At 39.1% G+C, this 16613-nt stretch overlaps 1 protein-coding gene across 1 annotated transcript in view; it reads left to right on the forward strand.

The window, feature by feature from the left end:
- Nucleotides 1–16613, forward strand: part of PAPPA2 (pappalysin 2) — a 221825-nt gene that overhangs the window by 121433 nt on the left and 83779 nt on the right. The window contains exons 11-13 of the mRNA XM_006088940.3: nt 1787–1933; nt 13923–14058; nt 14497–14713. Coding sequence (XP_006089002.1) covers nt 1787–1933; nt 13923–14058; nt 14497–14713 — 500 coding nt within the window. The remainder of the gene's footprint in view (nt 1–1786; nt 1934–13922; nt 14059–14496; nt 14714–16613) is intronic.

Here is a 16613-nt window from a genome sequence, read left to right on the forward strand (position 1 = left end):
GGGTATATTAATCGTTTTGCATTCAACTCAATGATTTACTACAAAGATCAAATAAAATTTTAAAAGTATATATTAAAGCCCTAACTGGTTTGGCTCAGTGCGTAGAACATCAACCTGTGAACTCAAGGGTCCCGGGTTCAATTCTGTTCAAGGGCACATGCCCAGGTTGCGGGATTGCAGGCTCAATCCCCAGTAAGGGGGCGTGCAGGAGGCAGCCAATAAATATTCTCTTTCATCATTGATTCTATCTCTCTTTCCCTCTCCATGCCTCTCTAAAATCAATAAAAAATATATTAAAAATGAAATATATGTTAAAGAGCAAAGTATAATTTGATTTAAAGAATTCTTATTATTGAAGAAACTCTGGAGTTGGTACTAAGAACAAATCTTTTGTGTACGTTTTTTTAAGAATATCCATCTAAATAAATAGGAGAACCTCTGAGGACTCTAAATATTGACTTCTATGAATTATAGTTGAATATTGAAAAGCAGATTAAGAGCTTGGCTGTTAGCTATTATTTCAGGTGTGTCTGTTGCCAAATAAACTCTTCCATTCATCATAACAATGGGTAATACATTCCTTTCCAGAGAAGTGAGATTTAATGCTCTAAGTATTTTAAGCCAGGGTAAAATCCCTGGATTTTAGACTTGTGGAGACATCCCCAGGAGATTGAGGGACCAACTAAGGTTCCCACTCCAGTTCTGGAAACTCATCAAAGACCCAGATGTCTCCTGGGGTCTAGTTCTTTGCATCCTTGGCTTGCAACTTTCTTCCTTTTGCTGGTAAAATGATTGTTGTTCTTCAAGGCATGAAGTAGGCATTTCAAGCAGGAAGAAGGGAAGTAAGTGCAGGCTAGCATCTATTATTTTTATTGGGAAAATGGCAGCTTTCCTGGAAGTTCAACACTGTAGACTTCCACCAACATCTTATTGGTCAGATCCAGGTCACTTAATCACTCTTAGTTGTAAGGGACCCTGAGGAGATGAGCATTTATAGCGAGATACACTGTCCCCTGAAACAAAACTGGAGTTTGTTAATATAAAAGTAAGGGGAAATGGATATGGATAGGCAATTAGCCACGTTGGCCACACTCCCTCAACCCAATTCTGGCATTTTTCTCAAGAGTTCTGGTGCCCAGGAAGCCAGGAAAGTTGGGAGATTCTGTTAGTGACAGTTTTCTAAAGTGGCTTTTAGTCTAGCTGTCTGTCTTCCCTAAGTGAAGTGGGAGAAACATCCTGGAATTTCTCACCTCTGGCTCTTTTGCCCATCTGAATGCTCAGCAGTTCCCTGACTCAGTAGCCTCTCTCCTGGGGCAAGTAGGTCCTGCAAGGTAAAGATCTAACCATCATCCTGGACAGACTTTCCTGGCTAATTCCAGAAACAGTTGCCTTGAATGTGCCAGGACTATTTTGGGGCAAGATCCCCTGGTTGATGGTGGGATGAGAGTTGGCACATGTGTTTTTCTACCCAGGTAAGTTCTCTCTGGAGGCTAATGGAGATGGCTGAGACATTCCTCTACACCAGTGGTTCTCAACCTTGGCTGCACATTAGATTCACCTGGGAATCTTTTTAAAATCCTGATTTCTGGGCCTCATTAGATTCCTAGGTGATTCTAATGTGCAGCCAAGGTTGAGAACCACTGGTCTACACTGAGAAAAGTGTTCTGCCAAGAATGCAACTATTAGACACTCAGAGAAAGAGGAAAACTTTGGCTTTGAGCTGGAGAGTTTCCTTGTCTAATCTCTCACCCTCCACATTTAATTTTTGGTTGAAATTGCATTTCAGATTTGCACATCCTACCATCCAGATTTACCGGACCACCGTCCCCTTCCTGGCTGGCTTCCCTGTGTCCCCAGTGGAAACAGATCTCGGGAGGAAGGCAGTGAGCAGCTAGAAGGTAGCCTGGAGAGAGAGGATGAGGTTTGGCTCAAAGTAAGTGGCCCAAATGTGTGTGTGTGTGTTTTGTTTATGAAAGCTGCAGATAGATTGTGCATGTGTTTATACACATGTATGCATACATGTGTGCACATATGTGTATGTGTGTGTTTAAACATGATTCATTGGAATGGCTTGTCAGAATATTTCCTTTTGTCATCTCAGTGTGTTTACATTTTGGATTTGTTTTCACCTCTTTTTGAAATTTATGCTTCTTTTTAAGTAGTTTATTGAAGTGTGACATACAGGTAAGTGCCAAGATCAGAAATGCACAGATGAATGGATTTTTGCAAAGTATAGACTCTAACCACCACACAGATCAAGAAACAGAACATTAGCCCTAACTGGTTTGGCTCAGTGGATAGAGCGTCAGCCTGCGGACTCGAGGGTCCCAGTTTCGATTCCGGTCAAGGGCATGTACCTTGGTTGCGGGCACATCCCCAGTAGGGAATGTGCAGGAGGCAGTTGATCGATGTTTCTCACTCATCAATGTTTCTAACTCTCTATCCCTCTCCCTTCCTCTCTGTAAAAAAATCAATAAAATATATTTAAAAAAAGAAACAGAACATTAACATCACCTGCAAAAGGTTCTATCATTCTCCTCAGTTATTATGCCACAGAGATTTTTACTATTTGTACTTTTAGCACCATAGGTTAGTTTTGTCTGGTTTTAAACTTCTTGTAAGAACCTTTATAGTATGTACTTTCATTATTACAATGTCGCATTCCAGTGCATAGATATATCACACTTTATCCGTATTGATGAGCATGTGGATTGTTTTTAGTTTTTCTCTATTATATTACAAACTAGAGGCCCAGTCCACGACATTTGTGCACTGGAGGGGGGGGATCCCTCAGCCCAGCCTGCCCACTCTTGCAGTATGGGACCCCTCAGGGGATATCTGCCTAAGTCGGCAGTCAGACATCCCCCGAGGGGTCCTTAGTGTTGCCGCAGAGGTGGGAGAGGCTCCTGCCACCACTGCTGCACTCGCCAGCCGTAAGCCCAGCTTCTGTCTTAGCGGCACTCTCACTGTGGGAGCCCACTGACCACCAGAGGGCAACTCCTGCATTGAGTGCATCATAGCTACCAGTCATTCTGGTCATTCCACCATAACAGTCGCTGGGCTTTTATATATAGAGATAGTTCTGCCATAAACTTTCTGTACACTACTTGTGGTGAATGTATAGAACTAGTTGAGTATATTTAGAACTGCTAGATCATAGATAGGCAATTGACCAGCTTCAATAGATAATCCCACTTATTTTTTCACAGTAGTTGTACTCCCATCAGAGGCTTATGAATATTGCAGTTGCTTCACATTTTCACCAAATGTGGTACCTGACACCTTAATTTCAGCCATCCTGAAATTAAGGGCATGTAAAGGATCCCCCTCTGGTTTCAATTTGTTTTGCTTATTCATTTTTTATTCTGTTCTCCTGATCTGTATGTTCTTGCATCGACATTACACTCTTACTTCCTGAATGTTTTTGATGAGTCTTAAAATCTGATAATGTAAGTTCTAAACTTTCTTTTTTCCCAGAAAGTATTGGCTGTTCTTGGTCCTTTGAATTTCCATATGCATATTATAATAAGCTTCAGTTCCACATGTGGAAAAATAATCTGATGCAATTTTAATTGGGATTTCATTGAATTTATGTCAATTTGGGGAGAGATTGCTCTTTTTAACATATTAGTCTTCTAATATGTTCTTTCAGTTAATTAAATCTTTAGTTTCTCTTAACATTTTATAGTTTTCAGTCAAAAGGCAGTTTTTATTCTATCAAATGCTTTTCTGCATCTGTGATGTTCTTATTATTTTCTCCTTTGTCCTGTCACTATCTTGACTTTGATAAACTTTTAAATGTGAACCAATCTTACACACCTGGAAAAAAAATAACAACTTGAAGGTGATGTGATGTATAATCCTTTGTCAGTAATTTGGGAAATGATTTTGTGGATATTTTAAGTGATTTTTCATCTATGTTCATTAGAGCTTGGCTCCCAATTTTCTTATAGTTTACCATCTTGTCAGGTTTTATGATGAAGGCTAGATTTTACTTCCTAAAATAAGTTTCCTTTTTCTCCAATTCTTTGGAATATTTTATGCAAGGTTGGTATTAATTTGGGAAGTATTTATTAGTGACGCTATTTGAACCTGGAGTTTGAAGAAAAAAATTTATCCTTTTTAAGCTTTCAAGATTATAAAATAATTCTGAGGGTTTTTTTAAGGTGATTTTTTTTTTGGCACTAATTCCCTCTGGGCATCTTCATCCTTTTTGTCAGCACCACTTCTCTTTCACATCGACAAGTTCAAATTCACTGAGCTTCTCTGGCTGGACACTTAGAGTCTCTCCAATGGCGGTGGCACCAGCATTCCCACAGTCAGCTATTACTTCTATAACTCTGTTTACCTTTAATTTAGATTTCACCTCCACCATTATCTTTTCTTCTTTTTTTTGTTCTGTTTGTTTGTTTGCTGCACTTTTATTCTTGTTGGCAACTTTCCTCTTCTGATTATCAATTTTTGTAAAATGCCTTGTGGTTTTATCACTGGGAGATGGGGGCAACACAACTACACACTTTTCTGTCTCTGTATGAACTGAAGGGCAGGGATACAGTGATCAATCTGTGATAGACTTTGAAAGAAGTGATGGAATTGGTCACTGATCATGATTGTTCTAGTAGTTTTTTGGCGGAATCTTTAGGGTTTTCTATATACAGTTTCATGCCATCTACAAATAGTGACAGCTTTCCTTCTTCTTTCCAATTTTGATGCCTTTTATTTCTTCTTCTTGTTTGATTTCTGTGGCTAGGACTTTCACTACTATGTTGAATTAGAGTGGCAAAAGTGGACATTCCTGTTTTATTCTCGATGTTCACCCCTAGAGTGCCGGGGAGCGCGATCGTCCTGTCTTTCGCCAAAAGTGCTGGGAGCGCTATCAAAGCTTCGAAATGGCGTCCAGTTCTAAGTCTGCTTTTATTAGTGATGATGATATTGCTAAATATGTCAGTGTAGTAAAGGTTTCCTTAAGTTTTTAAATATGTAACTTCATTTACTTGCGATTCATAATTTTTTTCCTAAACTGCTGTAAAATCAGCAAAAATGCCTTGGCAATTTTAGCATAGTTCCTAGGATATTGGTTGGCACTCAGAGGGTTAAGGGACATGCTGTAGTTTTTGCCCTTTGAGTACGATGCTGGCTATGTATTTCTATAACTTTCACTATATAAATATACTTAGTAGAGAATGTCTCCCCTTCATTGTTGGCACATGTTAAAAATTGCATTAGCTATTATTTATGAACACTTATTTTTCCATGTAAATTTCAGAATAAGCCTTAGATAACTTCTTCTGCTTCTTGAAAAACATACTGGTATATATGAGCTGAAATAATCGAACACTTGATTTTCATCAGTTGACATAATCACATGATTTTTCTCCTTTGATCCATCATTATGTTGAATCACATCGATAGATTTGTTTTACTTTTTAGATATCAAATCATTTTTGCCTTCATGAAGTAAACTTGTTTTTTTAAAATATATTCTTGGATTTTATTGGTTAATTTTTATTTTGGATCTTTGCATTTGTTTTCTTATGTGGAATTAGTTTATATTTTTCTTTTTTGAATATTCAGATTATACAAGCCTTATAAAATTGATCAGTTTCCCCTTTTTCTAATTTTCTGAAATGACATGTATCAAATAGGAGTTACCCGTTCCTTCAAAATTTGGCAGAACCCACTTATAAAACCAATTGGGCCTGGGCTTCTTAGAGAAAAGATTTATGATTGTCATTTAAATGATTTTGGTTTTTATTAAAATATTAAATTTTTCATTTCTAATTTTGGACTATTTGATATTTCCATAAATGTATTAATTTCTTCCACATGTTCAAATTTAGTGTTGATAGTTGTTCATAATGTATTTTTATATTAGCTACAGTTATCAATCCCTTTATATTACATATTTTTGGACTTTCTTTTTCTCTTTTTTTCTCCTTGATTACTCGTGCCTGGGATTTCTTCAAAACTAGCTTTCAGTTTTCTTTCTTTTATCATTCTAGTTTGATAACTCACTGATTTCTATTCTTATCTTTAGCATTTCTTCTCTTCCGGTGTCTCTGGATTTATACCTGCATTCTTTGTTAGCTTCTTGTATTGAATCCTTGAATAATTTGTTTTCATTGTTCCTTAATTTCCACCCTCAAAGTATACCGATAATTGTAGCCTATGAATGTCAACATACAGAACTTTCATTATCAATATGCTCTAAGTATTTTAAAATATCTCATAATTTCTTTTTAAAATCATGGGTTTTTAAAAGCATTTTGTTTGTTTCTAGCACTGATTTTTCAGACTATAACAACTTTATTGTGCCAGCTGTGTGTCATTGTGGAGATTTTTATTTTTCCTCTTCTTCTTGGCCCTACATTTTATTAGGAAGCACTTAAATAGTGAGCCTTTATTCATTCAAAAATTAAGGACCAGTTTGTGTTAGAAATGTGTATTCTCTATTTGTTGGTCAAAAAGCGTCTACCCACCTTAACATTTCTCTCTCTCTAGTTTGTTAAAATTATCTATAATATCCTTCCCTCCATTCCTTTATTCTTTTTTATTAGTGTTCTCTGTTTTTCTTTATTTGATCTGTTCTTTTCTTTTATTGTGCATTCTTATACTTTTCAACTTTAGATTGCAGAAAAAAATATTTCAGATAAACAGTGAATAAATTTTAAGTGTAAATAAGTCCTACTTTATATTCAAGACATACTTATGCTAAAAAATTACTTGTTGCTCTGATATTAAAATTTTGTTTTTGTTTGTTTTTCCTAAATCAGGCAATCCTTCTAATTCTTTTTAATTTAATCAGTCAGGTGACAATACTCTATTTAGAGATTACTTCAACCATCCAGAAAACCATCCAAATTTCATGATTTAGCCAAAAAAAAAAAAAAAAGCTTATGTGTAGAAGGCACCAAGTCCAATTATTACTTTGAATTTTTTGACTTTATTCATAGGAAAGTTGACAAGACCCTTTGTTAGAGACTGTTTACTTTTGCATGGAATTCTAACAATATTAGTTTTCTGAATTTTCAGTCTGGCATAGAAAAGGAGCAACAAATTAGTAGGGAATTTAAAAATTGGGAGGAAACATGTACTTAGAAAAACAGTATTTAAAACCCTGTCTTTGCCACTAACCAGTCAAGAGACTTTACATAAATCATATAATTTTCTTGGGCACCAGTTTTCTTAGCTTTAAAATGAAGTGTTTGGACTAAACAATTCATTCCAGGTCTGCATTTTATTTTAAGCTTGATGGTACATTTAAAAAAATGAGATAAACACATATTATTAATAAGAGAACAGTCTTAGGTCATCAGATGCTAAGGGCAAAGATAGTTATATCCATTGATGGCTTTAGAGCCTTGCTGCTCAACATGCAGTTGGCATCCAAGAGCATTTGTGGCACCCAGAGCAAGGTAGAAATGTAGAATGTCAACTAGCCAGAGAATTCTCTATTTAGGAAGGCAGGGTTTCTAGTATATGTTGGAATTATTTCTGGACACATGATTGAAATTTCTAAAAAGCTTTTGCCTTTCAAAAGAAAATCTTCTGTTTGGAAAATTAACCTATGCAGTTCCCCGCATTGCCTGGGGAATCCCGAGAAAGCAACGATGACTGTGTATATATGATTTTTTATTTTTATCCCAACCTAGCCTGGTATATTGAAAGAGGAAGGTCATGTCCCCGTGCCTACACAGTTAATCCCCAGGGAATAAAGCACTCATTGTCCACTTTCCTATCTGATTACTGCTAATCTAACTTTTTATTGATTTTCATGGAAGCTGTTACAGGCTTGGACATGACAACTGAGCAGACTCCCAGCATCATGAATAATTGAGATAGCACTTTTTTTTTAACCAGAAGGAAGCTTGCCTGATTCTTCAGAGTGCTCCTTCGTCCCCTCACCTATGCATTCTTGTTCCCAAGAGAACCCTCTCCATCTATATTCCATAATACCTTGTCTCTTGCTCAGACTTTGTCAAAAGTGGAGTTTCCCCAGGATTCAGACTCTGAGATGAAGTGTTCCATGCAAATATTGATCAAGAACTTTCCTTGGGATCAACAGCTGTTGGGGAGTGAAATAAATAGGAGTAGGCAGAGGGGAAAATAGCCACATGAAGCCATCAGCATCCCATTCCACAGGAGCTGGGATGGCGCTTTTGAATTGACCCACCTGTATACCACTCACTTCTATCAAAAGGCCATTGGACAGGGATTTCTGCCCTCTCCCATTCCAGCAAAGTGGCCTGACCTTGTGATGGTTTTCTTCTCTGAGGCTAGTTTCCAGAAACAGAGTGCTCAGTCATGAAGGAGGGGGTCTGGGACAGACCACAGTCTTCACTAAAGATTTGGTTTTGTCTGTTTCTGATACCCCTCAGTCCCACGAGTTCTAACACGGAGTCTCTACATCCTTTGCCCTAATGTCTAAAATCACAGATGAGGAAAATTCTTAGGAAGAATTGAGCCAATGAGTTGATTCTGATCCGAACCCTTCCACTGACTTGCCAAAGCACACGTTTCAAATGTCTCCCCTTGGACAGTGAGGGTCATCATGGTGGTTCCCTGTTAACTTTACAGAATGACCTCACGCTTCTGAAAAAAGAGCTACATAAGCTCACGGTGTTTATAGCCTCACTTGTACTCTGAAGGAACAACACAGGAAATCACCTGGGTTTTGACCAATCCCAAGAGAGACAGGGGTTTGGACAAGGGAATGAAGTTAAACCAGGTTCAAAACTCCCTCGAATTTTGACTCACATCCTCTGGTATGGAGACTGCCAAGGCAGCTCAGTGGCAAGAGGCTAGTTGCCTCACACCTTTCTTTTATCTGTTAAATTTGGACTTCAGCTGAATTCCCTAAAACTTTGAAAGTTAATCTCTCCCTTGTCAAATTTCTGAAATCTACACAGACTGCAATGTTATTAGGGGGATCCATATAAAATTTCCAATATTTGATAATTTTTCATCTACAAAAAGACATATGAGTAAACTAATAGTGCAAGAGTTCTTAATTTCTTTTGACAACTTCCCTCCCAATTGGACTGCTAATGGCTTTTAAAGGGTTCTCTTAGCTCCCTGAAATTGAATGAAACTTTTAGGCCTACGTGTTTGTGTGACTTCATTTTGGGAAGTAGAGGGGGCACAAATGTCAACACATTTTCTAAGGAATCTGTGATTTCCTGCGCACCCCAAATTAACAACCATTGGGCAGTCAAAAGAATACAGAACAAAGTTGGAAACCTAAATTCCTGCCTCACTAGCATTTAGCTAGAGGAAGTCACTTAAGCTACAAGAATCCTGCTTTTTCCATGTCTATAATATAACCTTTATATTCTGGGGATATTATAGAACAAAAATCTCAAATAGGAGTAGAAACCCAACAAGCCTGATGGAGGCTCTGGCACAGCATGGGATCACACTTGGCAAACTGTCAAGTGCGACACAACCAGATTGGATGTCTGCCCACCTCATCCTACTCAAGGGCCTCCCATTCTCTCTGGGTCAGGAAGTGCCATAGATGAATGAAGATTAAAAGGCACAGGAAAAATAATAACAACCCTGTAACTAACCAAAAGCATCCTAAAATCTCAAAGAAGATTCTTTTCAAGTTTGTGGTATAGTTTCAGGGTCTACTCTCCAGTGACCAACACGGAGGATGACCTGGAAGTTGAAATGCTTGGCTTGGGAGTATATTGTTTCTACCCAGCAGACACATTGAAGAGGGTTTCTTAAGCCCAAACAGTTCTGTGCTAGGGAAACATTCTTTCAGCTTTGCCCTCAGTGGCTAGAAGTTAGATCCGGTGGTTAATATGCAAGCTTTGGATGAAAAAGCAACTGAGGGTGTGGGACTGGTTTTCTACTTCTGTCCATAACTATCCGTCCGTCCGTCCGTCCATCCATCCATCCATCCATCCATCCATCCTTCCAATTTATGTTTTCTCTGTTTCAAAGTATTTTGCAATGGATTCACTGAGCTAATTTCATTGACAATCCCTCTATCTTTAGAACATTCCTCAGTCCCGATAATCACTCATTTTTCTAAAAGAGCTTACCTCCTTTTTGATGTCCACCTATAGTTTTTCTTCTTCATAAGAGCCATGTTCAAATTCATTTTATGTCGCCCATGTATGACATGAATTTAGTCTCCTTGTTAAGACAAATAATAAAACCTTATAGATAAAGCTACAATTCTCTTGCCCTCTTGCTGTTTTTTTCTCTTGGGGCATGCCAGATGCTCATTTCAGATCTGAGTAATCTCCCTAAAGGTGCATCTGAGGTGCTTTGTCCTGAAGGGGGTAGGGCCAGCTATTCAGACAATGCACTTTGTGTGGCAGTTAGAAGGGTGTCATACTTGTAATGCCAAAGGTGGCATGGGGGTAGAATTAGTAAAAGCTTCATGTGGCCAAATTTTCTGCTTCAGTCACTGACTATCTTTCATATCTAGGGACACAAAATTCATTATTTATTTTTTATGAAGTGAATATAGTTTGGACTATTATATGTATTAAAACAGCTGTGACTTGGCTATGGAAAGATAACTTTTAAAAATATTCTGTGTTTGAATAAGGAATACACATTTAATATTCTAATTATACTGTAAATTCTAGAAGTTTATATGTATAACACAAGTATGTTATATATATATATATTTCAGAGAGGAAGGGAGAGAGAGAGAGAGAGAGAGAGAGAGAGAGAGATAAAAACATCAATAATAAGAGAGAATCACTGACCAGCTGCATCCTGCATGCCCACTATTGGGGATGGATTCTGCAACCCGGGCATGTGCCCCAACCTGGAATTGAACCATGACCTCCCGGTTCATAGGTCTATACTCAACCACTGAGGCACACAGGCCAGGCAAAAGTAGGTTTTTAATAACTGTATATTGAACTGAATTTCCTGAAAAGTCTCATAAAAGAGTTATATATGTATATATAATGTATTTTTCATAGATTCCACTTATAGAGATACATTCCAAACCAAGAGCCTCAAATATTGCCAGTTTCTATGGAAGTAGAACCTAGAGTAGCAACTCACATTTCTATAAGGACCAATTTAAAATAGTCTATACAGTTCAGAAAATCAAAATTCTCTAGATACTAAATGTGCGGATATATGTTTCATTAAAAAATTTTATTTTTTTATCCTTGTCTTCCTGAAGTATAAACAAAATAGAAATATTTTTTGAAATAAGAATTATTGAACATTGAGCCCTTATTAGATGATAAGCATTGTTCTATGTGTTTTCAGATGATTTCATCTCATCCTCATAGTAGCCTCGTGAGATTGGTAGTATGTCTGTTTCTCAGGTGTGGGGAAGAGGGACCTTAGGCTTAGAGAGGAGAGATGATGGGTTGCTCAGATTTACCCAGAGAGTTAAGCGGGAGCTCAGAGTCAAACCCAGGGGTCTGCCTGGCCAGCCCCCTCTCCAGAATGGTGAACATAATTGGTCCATTTTATCCCACTCAGATTGATTAGGCACATGTGTGCAGATTCAAACTAACCTCTGATTTTGAGGGCCCAACAGCTGTATGAGAGAGTTTGTATTTACTTGCTGCTGTTATGGGGCCTATTTGTTGTTTAGATGAGAATGGAATTTAGTTCCCTCTTCTGTGTCGCTCTGAGAAGAAATACCCGAGTGGGCATCTTATACCTTTATCAGATCCTTGCCTTTCTTTGCTTTGTTTATCCCTGCTTTCTGCTGCCTCTGTCTCCTTTGTAAGTCTCACCTGTGTTTTTTCTGCTAGAGCCAGGGCCTGGAAATCCTGGCACAGCCACATTCTACAAATTGAGGCTCAGAGAGGGACACTGCCACCAGGAGCCGGCTCCAGGGTTCAAAGTGATTGGTATTCAAAGACCCTTAGAGCAAGGAGACACATTTCTGGAAGATGTAAAATGAGTTGGAGGTTTTGGGAACAGGCCCTCAGGACAGAGAAATCCACACCATCAGACCTACCCCAATTAGTTTCATGTGGGTGGTGTCTGCGTGGGACCCTAACTGAAGGTGGGAAGACTGGGCTTCTTGTTCCTTGTTGAAGCCACCCCACTCTTCAAGTCTGAGGCCTTTGGGGTAAAGCCACCAGGTCCATGTTTAGACTCTGTCGGTTCCTGGTTCAGGAAACAACCCAGAACTTTCTTCCAGCACTTGGTCTCTTTTGTGGTGTGTGAAAAGGAAGAGGTTGTGGGCGTTCCCAGGGGACTTTGATGTCCTCTGCTGCTAGAGTTGAGGGCTTTGCGAGAAGCGAGGCTGTTGGTTACCTTACCGTGTGTTTCATGTCTAGCCCTCATCCAGCCAGGGACAAAGGACCTCATATTGCAAGCCATAATCTATGGGTCTGGATATTTCTTAAGTTGTAAAGGAATATTTATTACGTCAAAGAGGGGAAATGAAAAAGGGGGGAAAGACACTGTAAAAAGAGAGTGTTGCTGGTCTTTCCCTCAAAGGAGGAGAGGAAGAAGGGAGACTTGTGCTCCATCGACCACTGCAAATCATAAAATCCCCCTAATTAAGCCAGGAGTGCAAATGAACACTATAAACACACCACCAAGACTTGGGGAAATTTAGTCTGCGGACAAGGAAGAATTCTCGTGAAAATGGAAAACATGATTTACTTTTGAGAGGAGGTCCCTGCCATTCCACATGGACCTCACTTTTACTCCAAGGACAGTTTTCCTGGGCTTCATCACCCTCAGAACCTGAAAAAAAATCTAGAAATGTACACAGGTTCTAACAATGTAACTCCCAGATAACACCAGGGAAGGTGGGAATTCCTTCTCAACAGAAATTAAGAGCAATGTTGAACATACCATAGAATATATAGATGATGTACTATAATGTTGTACCACTGAAATCTATGTAATTTTATTAACCATTGTCACTCCAATAAATTCAATAATAAAAAAAGAAGAAAAAGAGAGTCAAATCCACTTATGGTTTCCTAGTATGTCCCTACTTTATTTGCTATATAAAAGGGCATTTAATTGTCCTTCTATAGACTAAAATCATTCTGCAATCAGTAAACAAATATCTGGAATATGTATGTAATACAAAGGGTAAATAAATAAAGTCCTATATAGAAAAATAAAAGCTCCCCTGTGAAAATCAGGAAAAAAAGAATAATGTTAAGCTATAGGAAATTAAAATTACCACCTCAAATGATTTCAGTGTAAAAAAGCAGCTCTCCAGGTCATCCCCAATTCTATGATGTTTTCTTTCATATTAAAGGATTTCCAGGGATAAGACTTTCATAGTTCACTCTGAAAGACTATTTGATTGTTAATCAGCCTAACCATGGGTGGCATATTCTTTATAAATAACTAGGTTTTTCTGTGCCTCAGTGTTGGCTTATTTTCCAGCCAAGGATAGGACATACATACTTGGCGCACCAGGAGACCCACATAAGAATAAACAGTTCGGCAGCTTCTAATATCACACACAACACACTCTGCAATAACCTCTCCCCCATGTCAGAGTTCATGTACTAAGTGGGAGGTTCTGATAAAAATGTTAGGAGAAGATGGGGAGGTGGGGAAGAATAATTAGCTGGGCTGGTTCAGAGCAAAACATTAGCTCAGTGACCGTCTTTGTCCACCACTCTCACTGTGGAAACAAGGAGGTATTGGCTGGTCCTGTGGTGCCTTATTGTCTCTTTGAATGATGTTTCTGAGGCATTTAAAGAAAGACTGGTTGAAGCAAAAAAGAAACAGTTGAGGTCAGAAGTCCCAGAAAAAGATGGGAAGCTCAGTAGCTGACAGTTATCTTCTTTCCATCTAATTTTATTTAACTTTTGCTGTGACTTTGGACATCTTTGTGTGCCTACTCCACATTCTTCTCATTTGTAAGGGAGAAGGGAGCTCTTAGTTAATGTGTTTTGATAGACCAATGGAGATAATGGCTCACACATATCTGTGCTTATGCCTAGGTGTGTTTCAGTAGACCAGGAGTGGCCACAACAATTTTTATTTTCTTGACGTCTGATGGCCTGGTATCTGGGAAACGTCAGCGGCCCACAGTGACTGTCCACCTGACTGATATCAGTGGAAACAACCACTCTCTTGGTGAGTCTGACAATAGGGCTACTAGAGGACAATCCATAGACCAGGAGTCCGCTCCATATCTGCCTCTGATATTGTTTGGGACCTTGCGCATGTTACACAGCTATTGAGAGGTTAAAATGAATACTAGATATGAAAAAAATGGTACTACATTAGTGATTTTCAACCTTTTTCATCTCATGGCACACCAAAAAAAAATACTTTTTTTTTGCCAATATGACCCCCCAAAAAAGGTATAATTTAGATTCATCCACACTGGATGGCTACTGTGTTGGCTTTTGTCATTTTTTTTCATTTGATAATCTGAGAGACAAGAGGTCAGTGCCTCTGACTAAATAGTCAGGTATTGCATGGTTTAAAAATTCTTGCAATACACCGGTTAAAAATCGCTGAGCTACCTGAATGGCTTAACATATGATTTATGTCCTTATTTCTCTCCAGGAATCTATGAACTGTCATGCCAACATAACCCACTGGTTGTCAATGTGACCCTTCACCCGAATGTCCTCTCCCACCTTACCGCCTCTGTGCTGCTGAATTTCTCATCCCCATTCGTAGGCATCTCAGCAGTGGCTCTCAGGACAGCCTCCCACCTGAATCCTTCACTTCCTAATGACTGCGTCCCAGAGCATGAGGGGCAAAATCATCAGGGACAGAGGTACAAAGTCCTCTTCCTTCCTTTCTTCCTTTCTTTTCCACGTAGCTGTGATGGGATGCTATCAGTTCCATACGTAGCATTGTGTATGCAGTGGGTGCTTAATCACTAACTATAAAAAGGGGCTAAGAACTGCTAAAAAGACATAAGAAGTAAGCAAAGAACCATTGGTAGAAGGCCCATTTGGGTTTTATATTTTGTTTTTCATTTCTTTACTGAGCATAATATTTTATGTAAATATTTAACATCTTTACAAGGTCTTAAAATATTTTTTTATGTATAAAACCACTGCCTTTAAATTAATCTTGTTATATAAACTGCCAAAAATTTGTGGCCAAAAACCCAGTGTTCCCTAAGCAATCTATGCTTTCTCACTTGCTCCCACCTGAACAGTGTATTTAGCAAGGCTAACAGTTTCCAAGGCGTGTGATATAATCAAGTAGAGTTACATATGGAAAGCAAGAATATGTTAGCTACATGTGTCTTTTTGAGGACATCTGTGTTTGTCATCATATAGATAGACCTTTCTTGGACTTTAGCCAAAGGTAGTGGAGGGACTCTAATCCGTAGTGTTGGTGTGCCCAGATTGGCCCTGATGGGGGAGCACACCAAACACAGTAATCTTTGCCGTAGTTGGGCTGGACTCATTCTATGAATGGTCTGATCAGTTGGGTGGGACACTAGGTAACAGGTTCAGTCCCTCAAGGAGTGTGGTCCCCTAGGCAATTGGGATCACAGTCACAAAAGCTTGGTTTCCAGGCCATACTCCATCACCAAGGAGAAAGTCTGATACCACCATACCCAACCTAGGTATACAAGAAACCCAACCATAGTTATGGACTAAGAGTAGATGTCACTAGAATAATATCTTAATTATCTTCTGTCGTGTAGCAAATTATACCAAAATGTAGTGGCTTATCACAATTTGTGTGGGCCAGGAATATCGATGCACATCAGCTGGGTGCCTCTGGCTCAGAGTCTCTTATGAGGTTTCCATCCAGCTGTTGGCCAAGGCTTGGGTGGAGCTGGAGAATTCACTTCCGAGCTCACTCCTGTGGCTGTTGGCAGACCCCAGGAGGTTGGCATCCAAGCTCACTCACCCAGGTGCTGACAGTGGGCATGCTCACGAAGGCGTTGCTCTGCTCCTTGCTGTGTGGGCTCCTCCATAAGCTACCTGAGTGTCCTTATGACATGGCAACTAATGATCCAAGTGACAAAGAGAACAAGAGCATTTGAGTACGTGCAACTGTCCAGAAGTATGCCACAGTCCTTTTATAATATCATGTTGGAAGTGAATACCATTATGTCTGGTATTATCTATTCCTTAGTAATGTGTCAATAAGTCCAGCTCATGCTCAAGGGGAGAGATTTGCATCAGGCATGGATCATTAGGGGCCACCTTAGAGGCTATCTACCCCATGCAGTAATAGTGTTGGCTTACATTTGTTAAGTGCGAACTCTGTGCCAGGTATTATTGCAAGTGCTGGAGAGAGAGAAACAGTAAGTCAGGGTAATGCACACTGGAACATTAGCTAGTTTATCTGCAACTCCTAAGTCTTCTTAGTGAACAAACATCATCACATATTAACACAAGAATGTAGACTATTAAAATAACATTGCTTACTAGAATTATTGCCTCTTTCTCATGTGTTTTCAAATTATTTTCTCCACTGGCTCTACCTCTGGCCTCAAGCCATACAGAATCTTTTCAGGTCCTTGAAACATGTGTTCTTGATGAGCTTCATGTCTTTGCACATAGTGTTCCTACTTTCTTGAATGCCTTCCAGTCCCTGTCCATTTCAACTCATGCTTCACAATCAGGATTCACCTTCTTTGGTGGAGTTTTGGCAGACTCCCTCCCTGCCTCCAGAGGGTCTCAGACACAACCCACACTCTACAAAAG

Source organism: Myotis lucifugus, unplaced genomic scaffold (genome assembly GCF_000147115.1).
Source record: "Myotis lucifugus unplaced genomic scaffold, Myoluc2.0 scaffold_54, whole genome shotgun sequence".
NCBI lineage: Eukaryota > Metazoa > Chordata > Mammalia > Chiroptera > Vespertilionidae > Myotis > Myotis lucifugus.